General features: G+C 42.9%; 1 protein-coding gene across 3 annotated transcripts in view; it reads right to left on the bottom strand.

The window, feature by feature from the left end:
* Positions 1–10,726: 10,726 nt before the first annotated feature.
* The window catches only part of PTPRZ1 (protein tyrosine phosphatase receptor type Z1), a 98,602-nt gene continuing 91,010 nt past the window's right edge, over positions 10,727–18,318 (bottom strand). For all 3 annotated transcript variants that reach the window (XM_077807833.1, XM_077807834.1, XM_077807835.1), the window contains 5 exons: positions 17,102–17,230; positions 16,169–16,315; positions 14,219–14,361; positions 13,188–13,323; positions 10,727–10,867 (listed from right to left, as the gene is read on the bottom strand). In XM_077807833.1, the coding sequence (XP_077663959.1) occupies positions 10,727–10,867; positions 13,188–13,323; positions 14,219–14,361; positions 16,169–16,315; positions 17,102–17,230 (696 nt within the window). The remainder of the gene's footprint in view (positions 10,868–13,187; positions 13,324–14,218; positions 14,362–16,168; positions 16,316–17,101; positions 17,231–18,318) is intronic.

The raw sequence follows: 18,318 nt of genomic DNA, 5'->3' as shown, positions 1-18,318 counted from the left end.
TGAAATTCTGGCCCTGTTGAAGTCAATGGCACAACTCCCATTTGACTTTAGAGGAGCAAGGGTTTTCCCCAGAGGCTCTGATTCTGCAGATTTCAATGGGGCTCTGCATGAGTACAGGGGTCTGCCTGTATGCAGCAGTGGGTGAGATCAGGGCCGCTATCAAGATGCATAAAAACTCAACCACACAAACATTAGAAACCCAGAAAATGCACAGTTGTACTTTCCACACCCCCACAACTGTAACTGTACCTCTGTAGAGCTGGCAATGGGGATTAAACCCCCATACTTAACACCACCTGCCATTTTCTACACCCCCTCATTTTCAACTCCAGATCTGCTGTCCTAGCTTCACACTTCCATGGACCCGTACTGCTCCTTGAGCGGGGGCGTACCAGCAGAGGGTAGGACGATCGGCTGCCTTGTCTAGATGTACGGGTTCTGCTTTAACTATACTGGTACAGTTAAAGTGGTACAGCCCTGTCTTCCTGCACTGTGGATGCCGTTGTACCTGTATAGCTTACTTTCGTAAAGGAAGGGGAATAAGGTATACTTCTGTAATGCACCTTCAAACTGCCTCCACAACAGGGCTTGTTCTAGTATAGCTATTTTGTGTGGTGGGTTTTTTCCTTTTTTAAATGCTAGTACAAAACCTGTGTAGAGCAACCCTTTGCTGAAGGATAAGGTAATGGAATCTTACTGAGAGATTCCTTTGATTCGGGATTAGAGAATTTAAAACACAATTTCTTTAGAGTAGCAGCTGTGTTAGTCTGTATCCGTAAAAAGAAAAGGAGGACTTTTGGCACCTTAGAGACTAACAAATTTATCAGCACATAAGCTTTCGTGAGCTACAGCTCACTTCATCGGATGCATAAAGTGGAAAATATAGTGGGGAGATCTTGCATACACAGAGAACATGAAACAATGGGTGTTACCATACAGACTGTAACAAGAGTGATCAGGAAAGGTGAGCTATTACCAGCAGGAGAGCGAGGAGACAGGGGATGGGACCTTTTGTAGTGATAATCAAGGTGGGCCATTTCCAGCAGTTTACAAGGACAGTAGGAGGGGAAATAAACAAGGGGAAATAGCTTTACTTTGTGTAATGACACATCCACTCCCAGTCTTTATTCAAGCCTAAGTTAATTGTATCTACTTGGAAAATTAATTCCAATTCAGCAGTGTTTCATTGGAGTCTGTTTTTGAAGTTTTTTTTGTTGAAGAATTGCCACTTTTAGGTCTGTAATCGAGTGACCAGGGAGATTGAAGTGTTCTCTGACTGGTTTTTGTAGAGCTTGGCTGTAGACAATGGATTGTGTGGTGTGGTCTGGATGAAAGCTGGAGGCATGTAGGTAAGTATAGTTGTCAGTAGGTTTCTGGTATAGGGAAACACCACCCTATACTGGAAACCTACTGACGACAATACTTACCTACATGCCTCCAGCTTTCACTCAGACCACACCACACGATCCATTGTCTATAGCCAAGCTCTATGATACAATCACATTTACTCCAACCCCTCAGACAGAGACAAACACCTGCAAGATCTCTATCAAGCGTTATTACAACGACAGTACCCACCTGCTGAAGTGAAGAAACAGATTGACAGAGCCAGAAGAGTACCCAGAAGTTACCTACTGCAGGACAGGCCCAACAAAGAAAATAACAGAATGCCATTAGCCATCACCTTCAGCCCCCAACTAAAACCTCTCCAACACGTCATCAAGGATCTAAAACCTATCCTGAAGGACGACCCATCACTCTCACAGATCTTGGGAGACAGGCCAATCCTTGCTTACAGACAGCCCCACAACCTGAAGCAAATACTCACCAGCAACCACACACCAAACAACAAGAACATTAACCCAGGAGCCTGTCCTTACAACAAAGCTTGTTGCCAACTGTGTCCACATATCTATTCAGGGGACATCATCATAGGGCCTAATCACATCAGCTACACTATCAGAGGCTCGTTCACCTGCACATCTACCAATGTGATATGCCATCATGTGCCAGCAATGCCCCTCTGCCATGTACATTGGCCAAACTGGACAGTCTCTATGTAAAAGAATACATGGATACAAATCAGAAGTCAAGAATTATAACATTCAAAAACCAGTCAGAGAACACTTCAATCTCTTTGGTCACTTGATTACAGACCTAAAAGTGGCAATTCTTCAACAAAAAAACTTCAAAAACAGACTCCAACAAAAGACTGCTGAATTGGAATTAATTTGCAAAGTGGATACAATTAACTTAGGCTTGAATAAAGACTGAGAGTGGATGTGTCATTACACAAAGTAAGTTTATTTCCCCTCCTACTGTCCTTGTAAACTACTGGAAATAGCCCACCTTGATTATCACTACAAAAGGTCCCATCCCCTGTCTCCCCCCCGACTCTCCTGCTTTAATAGCTCACCTTTCCTGATCGCTCCTGTTACAGTCTGTATGGTAACACCTATTGTTTCATGGTCTCTGTGTATGCAAGATCTCCCCACTATATTTTCTACTGTATGTATCCGATGAACTGAGCTGTAGCTTACGAAAGCTTATGCTTGTCAAGTTTCCTCCCCCATTCTGAACTCTAGGGTACAGATGTGGGGACCTGCATGAAAAACCTCCTAAGCTTATCTTTACCAGCTTAGGTCAAAACTTCCCCAAGGTACAAAATATTCCACCTGTTGTCCTTGGACTGGCCGCTACCACCACCAAACTAATACTGGTTACTGGGGAAGAGCTGTTTGGACTCGTCCTTCCCCCCAAAATACTTCCCAAAACCTTGCACCCCACTTCCTGGACAAGGTTTGGTAAAAAGCCTCACCAATTTGCCTAGGTGACTACAGACCCAGACCCTTGGATCTTAAGAACAATGAACAATCCTCCCAACACTTGCACACCCCCTTTCCTGGGAAATGTTGGATAAAAAGCCTCACCAATTTGCATAGATAACCACAGACCCAAACCCTTGGATCTGAGAACAATGAAAAAGCATTCAGTTTCTTACAAGAAGACTTTTAATAAAAATAGAAGTAAATAGAAATGAAGAAATCCCCCCTGTAAAATCAGGATGGTAGATATCTTACAGGGTAATTAGATTAAAAAACATAGAGAACCCCTCTAGGCAAAACCTTAAGTTACAAAAAAGATACACAGACAGAAATAGTTATTCTATTCAGCACAATTCTTTTCTCAGCCATTTAAAGAAATCATAATCTAACACATACCTAGCTAGATTACTTACTAAAAGTTCTAAGACTCCATTCCTGGTCTATCCCCGACAAAGACCAACATATAGACAGACACACAGACCCTTTGTTTCTCTCCCTCCTCCCAGCTTTTGAAAGTATCTTGTCTCCTCATTGGTCATTTTGGTCAGGTGCCAGCGAGGTTACCTTTAGCTTCTTAACCCTTTACAGGTGAGAGGAGCTTTCCCCTGGCCAGGAGGGATTTCAAGGGGGTTTACCCTTCCCTTTATATTTATGACAATGCTCTAATAAATTTGTTAGTCTCTAAGGTGCCATAAGTACTCCTTTTCTTTTTACAATTTCTTTAGTTTCCCTTTCTCCTTTAATTTTACTTCTGCTCCTCTTGACCCTTGAGCTGGCTGAGAATATCAGGGTTGGAAGGGACCTCAGGAGGTCATCTAGTCCAGCCCCCTGCTCGAAGCAGGACCAATCCCCATCTAAATCATTGCAGGCAGGGCTTTGTCAAGGCTGACCTTAAAAACTTCTGAGGAAGGAGATTCCACCCCCCCTCCCCCAGGTAACGCATTCCACTGCTTCACCACCCTCCTAGTGAAAAAGCTTTTCCTAATATCCAACCTAAACCTCCTACACTGTAAGATGAGACCATTACGCCTCGTTCTGTCATCTGCTACCACTGAGAACAGTCTAGATCCATCCTCTTTGGAACCCCCTTTCAGGTAGTTGAAAGCAGCTATCAAATCCCCCCCTCATTCTTCTCTTCTGCAAACTAAACAATCCCAGTTCCCTCAGCCTCTCTGCATAAGTCATGTGTTCCAGTCCCCTAATCATTTTTGTTGCCCTCCGCTGGATGTTTTCCATTTTTTTCACATCCTTCGTGTAGTGTGGGGCCCAAAACTGGACACAGTACTCCAGATGAGGCCTCACCAATGTCGAATAGAGGGGAACGATCATGTCCCTCGATCTGCTGGCAATGCTCCTACGTATACATCCCAAAGTGCCATTGGCCTTCTTGGCAACAAGGGCACACTGTTGACTCATATCCAACTTCTCATCCACTGTAACGCCTAGGTCCTTTTCTGCAGAACTGCTGCCTAGCCATTCAGTCCTTAGTCTGTAGCGGTGCAAGGGAGTCTTCCAGCCTAAGTGCAGGACTCTGCACTTGTCCTTGTTGCACCTCATTAGATTTCTTTTGGCCCAATCCTCTAATTTGTCTAGGTCCCTCTGTATCCTATCCCTACCCTCCAGCATATCTACCTCTCCTCCCAGTTTAGTGAGGGAGAGAAGGCTATAACAGTGTGATCTGCCTCAAGAACCCCTTAGCAAGATAATCAAAGAGGCAGAGTTCCGATCAGGGGGTTTTGGTGTGGGGAGCATGACATTAACTGTATTTCTGAATTTTTTTTTAATGGGTAGGTAGTTAAGTATTTTTCCTTGTTCAAATGAAAGGTGTAAAACACTTACTTGTAAAAAGTCTAGGCTGGTAGACCGCTAGACTGATACTAAGGTGGTTTAATGAGTGTAAATGAAATGGTTCCATGATTACTGAGCATCACAAAAGTAATCTCAATGGCAATACATATATATTCCATCTACATTTTCCCCCACACTCTATTAAGGTTGCAAAGTGAAGCACTCAACCATTAGGAAATGCCAGTGTCAAGATGGCCCTTGCACCCTTAATTTAGCCCCCTCCCCCATACATTATGTTATGGTCCAGTCTTTAATTAGATGATCTCACACTTTCCCCACCTCCCTCTCCCTCTGCACCTATTAACCTCCTCACCCCTATCTACACCCTCCCGGCACCTGGGTCCTGTCCCCCTCCCCCACAACTTTAGGAATGTGCCCATACACACTCCTCTGGCCACTGCTGCTCCCATCCACTGTCCCAGCTTCCTCTGTGTACCTATCAAAACTCCACCCCGTCCTCTCTGCCCTTATTCACTGGTCTTTCTTTTCTGGCTCTTGCCCTAACGCTGCACCTATCTACTCTCCCAGCTTCCTAACTCTTCCATTCACCCCTTCCCCAGGGCCCTTTATTTTCTCTAGCCCCCTGGCTCCTGCTCCCCACATTCCTCAAACCTCTGCTTTCCAGTCAGTCTGCTGCTGCCTTCTCCAGGTTGCTTGGGCTCTCAATAACAAGAACCTTGGGAGTGCAGGAACGAGTGTCACCCTGAGTTCAGTTCCTATGCGTGTCACCACTGCAGCCCTGCACAATGGGGAGATGCCGTTGCAGGGAAAGTCCTTCTTCAATCCCTGCAGGAAAATGCCAGTGGAAGCTTCAGAGCATTTAACTGTCAAATGCTAACAAGGCTCTGCATGTTCAGAGCTAACAGTGTGGCCAAATTTGGGTGAAGTGTTAGGTGGATAGCTAACACCAGGATAATGTCTCTGCCAAATAGCAAGCCCTTGCACCCAATATTGGAGGTGGTAGAGTTCCTTAACAAAATGAGTAAGAATTTCTTTGGACACGAGCAAAACACCCTTTCTTCTCTCTCTGTGTCCCACTCTCCCTGTCCCCCAACCATCTTATTCTCAGGAATGGCTGGCCAGTTTTAGCAGAAATGTTCCAAAACCAGTTATCTTGAGGGAGCCACCCAGAATGAAAAATGTCTGCCCAGACAGTAAAGTTATAAGCAATGGAAACCAGGGTCTTATAAAGCCAAGGAGCAGGCAGCTGTAACCATTACACATGGTTGAGAGCCTTAGTTTATGGCAATTGTTATTGTGTCTTTAGAGCAGTTACAAGTGATACATAAATGACAGCTGTAAAAGTTTTCCTTATATATGCAATCACAATAACAAATACTGTATTTTCAGGAGTTTGGAGTGTTGCTGGTGAGTGTATGTTTATTTGGGCCATTTATGTGGGTCTTCTTAGCAGGAAACCTGTTAAGCATAGCGTGACATACACAGGTTTAAAAAAAAAAAAAAAGAGCCTTAAATTGACATTTTGTTGAGTTAGTTGGAGACTAGCAGTCTGTCCCTAACATCTTTTCCCCACTTGACCCAATTTACAAAGACAGGATCTGTCTTTTGAGGCTATAGCCTGGATTATAAGAAAAAAATTAAGTAAAAGATGGCCTTTGTCTGAGAATTACTTGCCAGCTTTATTTGGGAACTGACACGCATTTATTAAAATCAATAATCCATCACAGGTTGAAGATTAGGGAAGATTTCTTATGATTCTTAATTTTTTTCCATATCAGAACCAGTATGTGTTGCTAAAGAGATTATCCTAAGGACTTATGTTTTAAATAACTTGTCAGGCATGCTAAGATGATGAATATGATTGCAGACATCAGTGGAAAAAATCTTGGAATACCACTTGCTTCCTTGGATTATTATTTTAAAATGGACAGTGTTTCTTTCAAACTAGTTTTGTAGTTTGAAAGAAATACTGATTTCAAGGGTGAATTTTCAAAATAGGACCTTTCAGTTTTGCTTTTAGTCTGAGTTAGATTTAAGAGCTACAGGAGAGCGTATTTACCTATAAACAGTTTTGTGTACTTGGATTATATATAACTATTTTTAAGTGGAAGAGGTGGGGTAAAAATACTATCAGACGTTGTCAGGGGAAAAAAGCCTGACACTGTGTTGGGTTATGGTCCAGTTTTCCTAGCGCAAAAGCTGGAGCAGACACAGGCTTTAGGGTTACTTGTGCTGTTGCCTTGAATCAAACTGTGTGCTGATATTATGGTGAGGAGAGCAAATATAAAGTAAGAGGATTACGGAATAGGGTTTGGGAAACAGCCATAAGATCAAAATTAACCTCACTGGCACTTGCATCCCAGGGGATTAAGAGAAGAAAAAGTATTTTGTCTGTTTATGTTCTGTGTTGTTGGAACAGAAGAAGAGAGCCTTAAATTCCATTGCTGCCCTGTTTGAACTATTTATGCAAAGGTTTCAAGCACTTGAGTGCTTTGCAAGAAGTAGAATCCAGTTGCCTAGGCCCCTTAGAGGAATATGTCTTCTGGCAAAGAAGAAACATCCTACTTCTTTAAAATACAGCTCAGCTGAGGGTTGCAAAGATGCAATTTATGGAGTTTTACAATGTTATAAATTAATGTGTATTTTTGTGGGCATGATCAGGTACAATATACATGGAACTCTTTCGGTTTATCAAATGAAGAGAAAATATGCAAACTACAGAGTATCTGTACAAACATAAGTTTTAAAAACCAAATCTAAACTTTTTCTGACATTCAACATGGCTAAGACAATATAAATAATACTGCATCATATCCACACACACAATGTACCCCATTAAGCTATATTTTCTACCTAACCTAGCATTAGCAATGTACAAATATGACAAGTAACAGCGCAAGAATCACCTTAGCAGCCAGCAACCTGATTCACAAAGAATGGCTTCTTTATTTCCATATGAGTTATTTGTGCAATTGGTTGACCCTTTGAATTAGGGAGGCAGGGGGGCTGCATAAGTATAGAAGCAGATGAGATCAAGTGGAAAATGGGATTTAACAGAATAAACACATTGGCACAATTTTAGAAGACAAATTATGCATTGTCTTGTTTTGACTGATTCAGGTCAGTCCACTCACACTTGTGATTTCATCTACATGTTACACAGCAAAATGAATGAGTTTGCCTAATTTTCTGGGCAAATCAGTTCTACTTAGGACTTGTCTATGTGGTCAGCTGTGTGCATCAAGTCACGGTGTAACTCTAGCTTGCTGCGTTCCAACTGGCCACGTGGACCCTGCTACTGTGCGCTCAAGTTCTGTAGCATGCTTTGATGTACAACTATTTCAAAGTGAGTTCTTATAAAATGAGACTCCTGGTTGCTGGAGGACCGAGACAATGTTAAGACTCCAGGACTGTAGACAATAAATGAGAGAAGCTGAAGACAAAATTTTATAAATGATTCCAGTGGCACAGGAACACTTTTAATGGGGGGGGGGTGCTGAAAGCCAACACCCTTACCCTTGTCTGCCTCTTCACCCTGAGCTGGGGGTGTGTGCGGGGCCAGGAGCAGAGCCCGGGGCAGGCAGCCAGGAGGGGAGGGGCGGTAGCCAGGACCCCAGGGGAGGGGGGAAGAAGCTGGGACTTGGGCATCGGAGCCCCGGCTAAAACCTGGGGGTGCTGCAGCAACCCTCGCACCCCTAGTTCCCACACCTATGAATGAGACCCATGTGAAGTTACACAAACAAGCAACGTTGCATGTCTCAGTACTTCTAGCTTTCACGGTTCTGAATTCTGGAGCCCAGAGATCCATTTAAATGCCTATCTGTTGTCAGGCACTCCTCAGGTAAGCACAAAAGAATGTCAATACTGAGTCAGACCAGTGGTCCATCTAGCTCAGTATCCTGTCTTCCGACAGTGGCAAATGGCAGATGCTTCAGAGGGAATGAACAGAACAGGGCAATTGAGTGATCCATGCCCCATTGTCCAGCTTCCGGCCGTCAGAGGCTAGGGGCACCCAGAGCATGGGGTTGCATCTCCAGTCATCTGGTACAGAAGCTGATTTAAGTGATAGGTTACATACCACACATAGTAGTTCTGCAATTTCATATTTGAGTTCCTTTAGAAATCTTGGGTGAATATCATATGATCCTGGTGACTTATTACTGTTTATAATTTGTTCCAAAACCTCCTCTACTGACACCTCAATCTGGGACAGTTCCTCGGATTTGTCACCTAAAAGAATGGCTCAGGTTTGGGAATCTCTGTCACATCCTCTGCAGTGAAAACCAATGCAAAGAATTCATTTAGTTTCTCCACAATGGCCTTATCTTCCTTTAGCATCTCAATCGTTCCATGGTCCCACTGATTGGCAGGCTTCCTGCTCCTGATGTACTTAAAAACTAACAGCAAAAAAAAGCTTTAAGGCTTTTGCTAGGTGCTCTTCAAAATCCTTTTTTGACATGCCTAATTATACTTTTACACTTGCCTTGCCAGAGGTTATGCTCCTTTCTATAAAAAGAAAAGGAGGACTTGTGCACCTTAGAGACTAACCAATTTATTTGAGCATGAGCTTTCATGAGCTGTAGCTCACTTTCAATGTTCCTCAAGTGTACAAAGGCCTCTCACAGTGCTCCGAAGAGCTCCAAGCCCAAGTAGGTCGATCTTCATCTGCTTCTAGTTTCTGTCCGGGATAAAATCCATTCCCCTCTCATTGCCACAGCATTTCTGTCCAGCCTCATATCAGATATGCCCCTTAAAAATCTAAAACCAACTGTGCCAAAGTAAACTGGTTATTGTTACCCTAGCCTCTCTAAGATTTAGCGCTGCTTCAGCCTTCTCTATTCTCATGGACATAGCGGGTCTGATTTTAATATACAGCCTCTATGTCTAAAGTTATAAATTCAAAGGTTTGAGGAAGCTTGAAGGAAGGTTGAGGGGGCAAAGCCGAGACTCCTAACTCCTACTTAGAAACCACTACTTCTTGTGATGCTTCTGCCAGGTTCTGGGTCCTGCCTCACAGCTGGAGGCAACAAGGAGCTGAGAGCACAATCATAACCAGATGGGGCAAAACCAGCCTGGAGGAGGCAGGCCAGGACTTAGCACTCATGAGTTTCACACAGGAAGTTTTTTTTTTTAACTTGAGCCAGTAATACTGTTCTTGATAAGTAAAATGTCTTCAGTATTGATGATGCATATTGTTTACTGTGCTAGGCATAGACTGGAATATTTATATTTATTTTTTCAATGCCTTAGGTAAAAACAATTAAAACAATGCCAAGTACAGATGTTATTTTCATAAAAACTTCTCATTTCAAAACAACTGAATTTATATTTCCCACAAAAAGTTAAAATTACATGCACATATATGAAAGTTAATCAACAAAGATGCACAATTGTATATCAGAAGACTTTGTTAAAATAAAAATGGATACTAAACTACATCATTATAACAATGCAATTACACAGAACTAGAAAACTGACTCTGTAGTAAAATATAAAAATCTACAATTATAAATATAAATTTGGTCCATGGAATCACTATAGAAGTATTTACAGTAAGTATCAGGTTACTTGTCTAAGTCTCTACTGCATTCTTAAAATGTTGAATATTACAGAGAACAGTATTTTATTTACATTCTACTATATTAAAAGTTATATTTCTATCAAATGTATGGATTGCTATAAATACAGCAAGTAAATTGGATACTAAAAACATAACATGTTTATTTGTAGTTGAGAACCCCCCTACCATCTATAAATATGATAAATTTTAAGTTAAAAGTAAAGCCAGACAAATTGAAAACTAATACTGAAAAACATACCACAATTTCATTCTTAGAAACACTGTAAAATTCAATCAAGTTAGTCCAGACATAACAAATGTATTACAAGAAATCTTTCAAAAAAAGGCACACATTGTTAATGATGTGAGTTTGGAAGTAAAATCATATGCCACAAAAATAACTAATGTTTGAACAGGACAAGGGAACAGATCATATAATAACTGGACAGATTTCTCCCTGCATAATTTAAAAAGGAAAACAACAATGCTAAATTCCAGGGATGTCTGGGGTGTGCGTGTGTGTGTTTGTTAGTTAAACTAAAGATTCTAAGCTTTCAGCTGCATTTCCATCAGGTAAAGCTGTGCCATTACTGTCCATGGATGCAGAAGGGTTTTCTTCTTGCCTTGTGCTAACAAGACTGAGGATAGCTTTGTACAGAAACTGGTACTGCTCCTACAGAAGAAAAGAGGATACGTTCAATGTGGTGCTCTAAATAATAATGCTAGATTATTTTGTAATACTTGTACACAAAAATAATGTAGCAATTGATGATGAGTCAATTGGTGCTATACAGCCCCCCATCAGTCTACTGTGTGTAACTCATTATCTGATGTGTTAATTCTGTGACAAATAGCCCCCATCTGCATACAGTCTGTAACTCAGTATCAATGGCTGTTGTGCGTGTGCTCCAGGGGAGAATATTTTCTTGTGCATTTTTTTTTTTTAATATAAGGGGTGAAATCCTGGCCTCACTGAAGTCAGTAGTAAAGCTCCTATTGACTTCAACAGGGCCAGGATTTCATCCATAATGTGAAATGTTCCCATAACTCTGGAGTAATGGCACTGAACCTACTCTAGGTTTCCATTGTGTAACTGACAGCAGAATTCAGCACACAACTGTCATCTCTGTGTAAGGGCACTGTTGCCCCCTTACTAACATTCAGTGGGGGTGTTTTAGTTCATAGCTCCCAGTTCTAAAAAGGGGAAGGGTCGATGGGGAAGCAGGACCCTGAGACTGACAGTCCCTCGGAACAATGGGGAGAGGCCAATGCTCCAGGTCAGCCTGAATGACAGGGCGGGCAGGCTAATCAGGGAGTCAGGAGGCTCCATTCTCCGTGTGAGCTGGAATTGCCAGGGTGAGACAGAGTGGGGCCGAGCTAAGGAGAAAGCAGGGGCCTGAGCTGAACTGGAGAGCAGAGCTGGGCCAGATCCGGAGGGACCAGAAAAGCAGCCCAGAGAGAGCAGACCCTGTCCTGGGAGCAGAGCGGCAGCCCCAAAGCCAGAGGCCCAGCCCAGAGAGAGCAGACTTGCCCTGGGAGCAGAGCTGTAGCAACCAGAGCCAGAAGGGCCAGAAAAGCAGCCCAGAAAGCAGGTCAGTGCTGGGAGCAGAGTCACAGAAGCAGCCTGCAGAGCAGACCTGTCCTGGGAGCAGAACTGTAGCAACCAGAGCCAGAGGGGCCAGAGAAGCAGCCCAGGGAGCTGGAGGCAGAGCAGCAGCCGTGCTGAGGCAGAGTGGAACTGGAGCTAAGACAGAGTGCAGCTGGAGCTGGAGCTGTGGCTGGAGCAGTCCGGAGCCAGGTGTCGTGAGCAGCTGGGGAGAGCGAGGGGGGGACCCTGGGCAGCGGGCCCAGCACAGGGAGACGCCTCAGTCAAGGGGCTCTGCAGGCCAGGCTTGGATCATAACCCCGACAGGGTGGAGGCAACGCTGGGAAGAAGGGCCCTGTCACTTAGAGCCTGAGAGCGTGTGGCCACCACCAGAGCGAGTGTCCAACCCGCAGCATCCCTGCAGCAAAGCCAGGGCCTGAGAAGGAGGCCTGGGACTTACAAGGAACAGACTGTGAACTGCCCTGACATTCCAGAGACACTGTTTGTGATGTTCCCTGCCACAGAGCGGGGTGAAGTGTTTCCTTTAACCTTTCCCGTTTTCCCTTATTCTTTTTAAAATTAACTGTTGACTAAATAACTTGCATTTGCTTCAAATTGTATATAATGATCAGTGGGTCAGAGAAGTGCCCAGTGCAGAGAGAGTACCCCGGAGTGGGGACACCCTAGCCCCTGTCCTAGGTGACCACAGCAGGGTTGGGGGTCGAGCCCCCCAGGAATCCTGGGCCCAGCCTTGTTGGGGTTACGAGGACTCTGCCAGACAGGAGAGAGGAAGGGGAGTCCTCAAGGGCAGGGAGGCCACTGGGTAAAGGAAGTGGGAGTGAGGATTCAGATCCTTTCGCTAGCCCACTTCACTGGGGTAGTGCAGAAGCCAGGAAAGTTCCCCACAGTAGCGGGACTATTCCCCCGCTTACATCTGCAATGAATTTGTATCTGTTCCTACATGGACTTCACTGGAGATTTCTAATCTAATACTGTTTTGCCCTTTCCAAAACCACAGATCAGGGCCTTAGTGGCAGTAGGAGTTCACTTTTACTAAAAATTGATCCTAACCATACCAGAGACATTCAGATGATCACTCAAGGGTCTACCTGCAATGTTTGGGAGTGTGTATGTTTTCCTTGGTGAAATCAAACCATAATTTGCAGATTATAGTGCAAGTTTTGTCATGGTGTAGGAAGTGCTGCACTTTCTGACTGACAATTATTAAATAATATTCTATCAAGTAGGCTTAAGTTCTTCATATGAAACACTTTATTTTGGAAAGCAGTTTTGCTTTAACCAATGAAGAGATTCACACTGAAAAATGTGATTTTGCTGCTCTAACACTAATTTTGCCAAAGATGATGCATATATTGAAAAAATGTACACAGCTGGCTTATTTACTTACAATGTCTGTGAAGACTCCTGGCCTCATCAAATTTATCATCTTAGCTACCTGATAAACATCCATGGAACTTTCATTTTCCAGCTGATGCATGAGTGTTGTTAGTGCACAGAAAGTACCTGCTGTCACTCCTCCATGCCTGTTGAAAGTTAAAAACACACAAAAGAAATATTTGTATGAACTGGGTCCTATTCCCACAGCTGAAGAAGATACAGAAGCCCTCTGAGTGCATGGGGTGACATTCTGTGCTGCACCTCTAGGAGGTGTAGCACATAGGGAGGGTGGCCACTACGATGGCTTTATGCAGCTTTTGCACCCTTCTGATCCTTGGCTGCTTCAAGGCTACCAGTGTAAATTACCAGTGTAATTTAGACACCCCTGTGGCCTGTTTTAGGGCAGCCTTCATGGACTTCCCTATGGGCAGCAACACAACCAGGAATCTCTGCAGCACTGTCACAACACAGCCCAAAGGCAAGCCCCTCTCGCTCCCACGCCTTTCCTGTGAGACCCCCCTACCCCAGGGCTTGTGAGGGGGTCCTCAGGAGGCAGCTTTGTGGCTGTCACTACAGTGCGTGCACTGAGAGAATCCTCCCACAGCTAGAACCAGGGCTGTTTAGTGCTCCTTTATGCTGCTCCTGCACTGTTTCCCATGGTAAAGGGGCCTGAGCAGGGGTGAGGATCTGACCCACAGTGATTTCTAAAGACCAGTGCCTAAACTGTGTATTTACTTCTCGCTATAATAAAAGAATGACACTAAGTTATTTAATCTCCATTGGATGGGAACTGGTTCATCTTTCAGATTAGTAAAAAACAAAGACCCCAAAAGAGAACATTCTTGATGCTGAGTCAAGTGTTTCTCTTGCTGATGCAGATAAAATAACAGGATTGTTCTGCTGCTTTGATTATTTGCTCTTTCTATATGCTTTAGGCCTAATTTCAGTGGATCAGACTCTTTATGAGAAATTAGCATGAGTGTGGTTGGATAACGGCGATGTATGTAGTATCCAAAGCAAAGCAAAAGTTACAATGCTTACTCATCGTGCACTATGATGGGTCCATCTCTGTTGGAACTTTCTTCTTTTATGATACTTATAAGTTCAAATGTTTTACTAATAGGGCTATCAGGATTTGGCCATTTTGGACACTGAAAATGCCTCACTTCAAGTACATAGTCATCCTAAAAGGAAAATGTCATGATTAAGAGTTTAATAGAGAGTTATATACACGGTCAATGCTTAACACACAAAATAATTTCTACAATTTTCTTTCTTTTCTCCATTACAACAGGAAATTGGAGTTTCTTATGAGGTAACAGATGCTCCACAAATAACCTAGCAAAAATGTGACTTGTTTTTTCAAGACAGATATATCAAGTCTTAAACTAAACCCTAAGAGTGGAGTCTTGCAAGGTATTGACTTCTAGCTCCACCAAAACACTTACGTACAGGCTCAAAATTAAGCATGTGAGTAGGATGAAGTCAATGGATTAGGCGAGGGTGCTTAGTAAGTTTCAGGACTAATCCCTTAAATTTCTGGGGTTAATTTGGTAATACAAACACATTTAACCTAGAATTTCTATGACGTTTCTATGAAAATTAATAGGGCATTTGTATGATTAAAACAACAAGGCATTTTTGGTGTTTCTGCATGTGTAGTTATTGTCTATGTTCTTGATGCTATAGCATTCCATTCATGCAATTACTATTACTTATTATTTGTATTATCATTTATTATAGCATTCAAAGGCCCTAGGGGGAGCAAAGCCTCATTACTTTGCACACACATAGGAACACATGTTCCATCCCCAAAGAGTTTACAATCTGTGTCCTGGATCCACAAAGATATTGAGGTGCCTAATCCCCAGATTTACACCCCTGTGAGATGAAACTATGCTGAAGTAAATTCTCAGTGTACACTAGCCCTTACTCTGGGCATCTGGAACCTATCTCCTGCCTGAGCCCCAAGGCGATCTACAAACTGGAGGGAGATACATATTCACACACCTATCTTGCCTGCAGGGCCCTGTCTGGTAGGCAAACTCAGAGACTGGCTAGCACAAAACAGCTGGGTGTTGGGGCTCCCTTATATCCTTCAGCCCAGTGGTTAGGGAACTCACCTGGGATGTGGGAGAGCACCAGATCAAGACCTGAGAAGGGATTTGAAGAGTGATTAAGTACCTATTAGGTGAGTGACCTGGTCACTGCTCTATGGATTATTCTAATGTGGGTCTCCCTCAATCTCTCCGACTGAAGTTGTTCCACTTAAACAATTGTATAATGAAACTTTAATTGGGCCAGAGAAAAAGTGAGAATCACTATGTAGTCTACTGATTAGCACACTCTCCTGAGAGGTGGCAGATCCGTGTTCAACACCCTTCTTCTCAGAGTGGGGACTTGAACCAGGGGGTCTTTTGCATCCTGGATGAGTACCCCAACCATTGGCCTAAACATTATAAGGGAAGCCTAGCTTATACTCCGCTCCCCTGGCTGTTTTGTGTGGAGCTAGGCAGCCTCTGAGCATGCTTACCAGCTCGGGTCTGCAAGGCAAGATAGGTGTTTGCCTGCCTATTTCCCACCAGAAACAGGTGCCTCCCGTCACCCCAGACTTCAGCATCTTCATGAGAGGGATGAGGTTTAGGATACACTTCTCTCATCAACATCTTCCATTGGCTAATTTAGGCCTTTCCCCACCTAGTGTGCTGGCTTTTGGGGATCACGTTCTAAGCTGCCTACTTCTCCCCATTTGTTGTATAGGGCACCTATGTGTCTAATTAAGGCTTTGTGGATCACAGTCTATTCCAGTGTTTTCTAATCACCTAAAAGTTAGGTGTTGTGAAGCTCAGGGGTGCAATGCAATAGTCCCTCTGTGAATCCTGGCCTGTGTTTAAAGGACCTCGCATATTCTTTACATTTTAAAGGTTTTAATGTAAAAAAAAAACTTTAACACATCAAATCCCCACAAATGTACCACTTTAATGATGTTACCTGTGTAGCTTCTAGAATAAAGTCTTGGATTATAAGCTTTTCCTCACTAGACAGACACTTATGTTCTTCAGCAATCATAGTAACTTTAAAGCTCTCACAATTTATAGGCTCGTCTTTGTTTGGCCAGTAAACAAATTCATCCTCAGCCTAAAAAAAAGCCACAAAGTTAAGTAATTTTCTTTCCAGTTCTCAAAATAAAACAATCCAATGTAGCTGCTTTGGTAGAGAAATAATGCAAAATGTATATAAGTGACAGTCTTAAAGTTCAATTCATGAATTTAAATTTGACATGATTAAAAATGTCTTTTCTTGCCTGTATATTAGGCACAATTTACAGTTCTCAGAAGTTGCCCTGATCATGAAAGCTACGTTAAAAGTCTTTCCCATTTATGAAAAGAATAACCTTTATAAAATGTTTGTAGAGAAAGCGAGACTGTAGATTTTCGTGGTCACAGCTATTTCTCAGATCACAGAAGTTTCTCTCAAGCATTTGCATGACTGTCCTCCAAAATGCATACTCATACACTGTCCCCTTCCCATTCTTCAGGTCTTACCCAAAACATAAAAATAAAAACCCTGAGATGTTTCTATAGCATATGCCACTAGTCATTGAAGAGTGCATTAGCTCATTCTTAAAGTATACATACAGCTCCAACACTTGAGTGTCTCTTTCAGTTTTTACTCAGATAAACTACTATTGTCTTCAGTTGGAGTTTGCCTGAATAAAGCCTCAAGAATTGGTCCACAGTGAATAACACAAGCTGATTTCCCATATGTTTCAGATCAGTACTATCATATTCTTTTAAAAACTGTGTTTGGTAGAGCCTCAGACTTCAAATCCAAGTTTTGTGTTGATCTGTTTGGTGTTTTTAAATTAGGATACTATTATAGCCTACACTTGATCAAACCACAACAATTAGCCATCAATCTTACCATGTTCTGACTATCAGGAAGCATGACTATTAGCTGAGCATTATGGTCCCATATCATTCTCCAAAAATCCTTGATGGTATGTAACAGGGGATGCTGGGTAATAATGAATTCATTACTTTGATAATAACCCTGCAAAACAAAAACATCAGTCTGAGAATTGATGTTCAACAATATATATATTTAAAGGAAGCTTTTACTATACAAAGACAGAAGTCTAAAAAACAGAGCTAGGTGGGCTGTATTTCATGAGACTCCCAGGAATAGAAATGAATGTATGTCAAATAGAAAAGGAGAAAACCAATAAAAAACAAAAAATAAAGTTCATGCTTCTCTCCCTCCCCCCAAAAATGTACTGCAATCAACAGAGGGTTAACTGTGAACTGCCAACTCAAAATAAAAATGCATATTAGCCCAGACATATGTACTGATTGCTCTGCCCTAGCTAGGCTTCTGGAGGGACTGGGGGTATGCAGCAAAAGAATAAATTCAGTTTCCTAAAATAATTATTCTCTCTCTCTGTGAAATCCTCTAGCACTTCCCTGCTTTATGAAAGAAAGCCCAGACATACCTGCCAAATGTCACTCATCAAGAGTGTCACTCTCACTTATGCCTGGTAAAATGTCATGCATAAGTAGGTCTGCAGGCAATGAGCAAGGTTTCCCATCAAGTCCTCCTACCAGCTGGCAGAGGCCACTCCTAGGGCTTTTGAATACACAGCCAAGGCTTTCTCCTCCTCTCTCTTCCCCACTCACTGTCCTCAGTGCAGCACAGTGAGGCAGGATAAGGGGCGGAATAAATGGCCAGCACAGGGGACTTCTGGCCCTGAACACATTCCACTCTCGGGAGAGGGCCGTGGTGTGAGGCGGACAACGGCGAAGGGGTTACAAAGGAATCCATGGAAAAAATGGTGCAGGGGGTAAAGCAGAAGGCGGGAGGCGACACTTTATGGCTCCTGCACACAGCCACTAAAACATTCATAGACTGGTCCCTGCACATGATCAGGGAGGAAGCAAGGCTATGGCTCCCCTCCCCCAACACATGGACACTGTTTTTGCCAGAATGATTCACTGAGGCCTGAAAAAACTTGGTAGCCTTCATTTACCTTTGAAGCTTGCCCATAATTTGTGCCAAATTGTACTGCTTTTAAAAGTGTTGTGCGTTCTTAGTGTATGCTTAGTCAAACTGTAACGTGTTTGAGTGGACTTAAAAACAATTCC

The sequence above is a fragment of the Eretmochelys imbricata genome, chromosome 1 (assembly GCF_965152235.1).
Source record: "Eretmochelys imbricata isolate rEreImb1 chromosome 1, rEreImb1.hap1, whole genome shotgun sequence".
Classification (NCBI taxonomy): domain Eukaryota; kingdom Metazoa; phylum Chordata; order Testudines; family Cheloniidae; genus Eretmochelys; species Eretmochelys imbricata.
The sequence above is the reverse complement of the archived record's forward strand: the minus strand, read 5'-3'. Positions and strand labels throughout refer to the sequence as shown.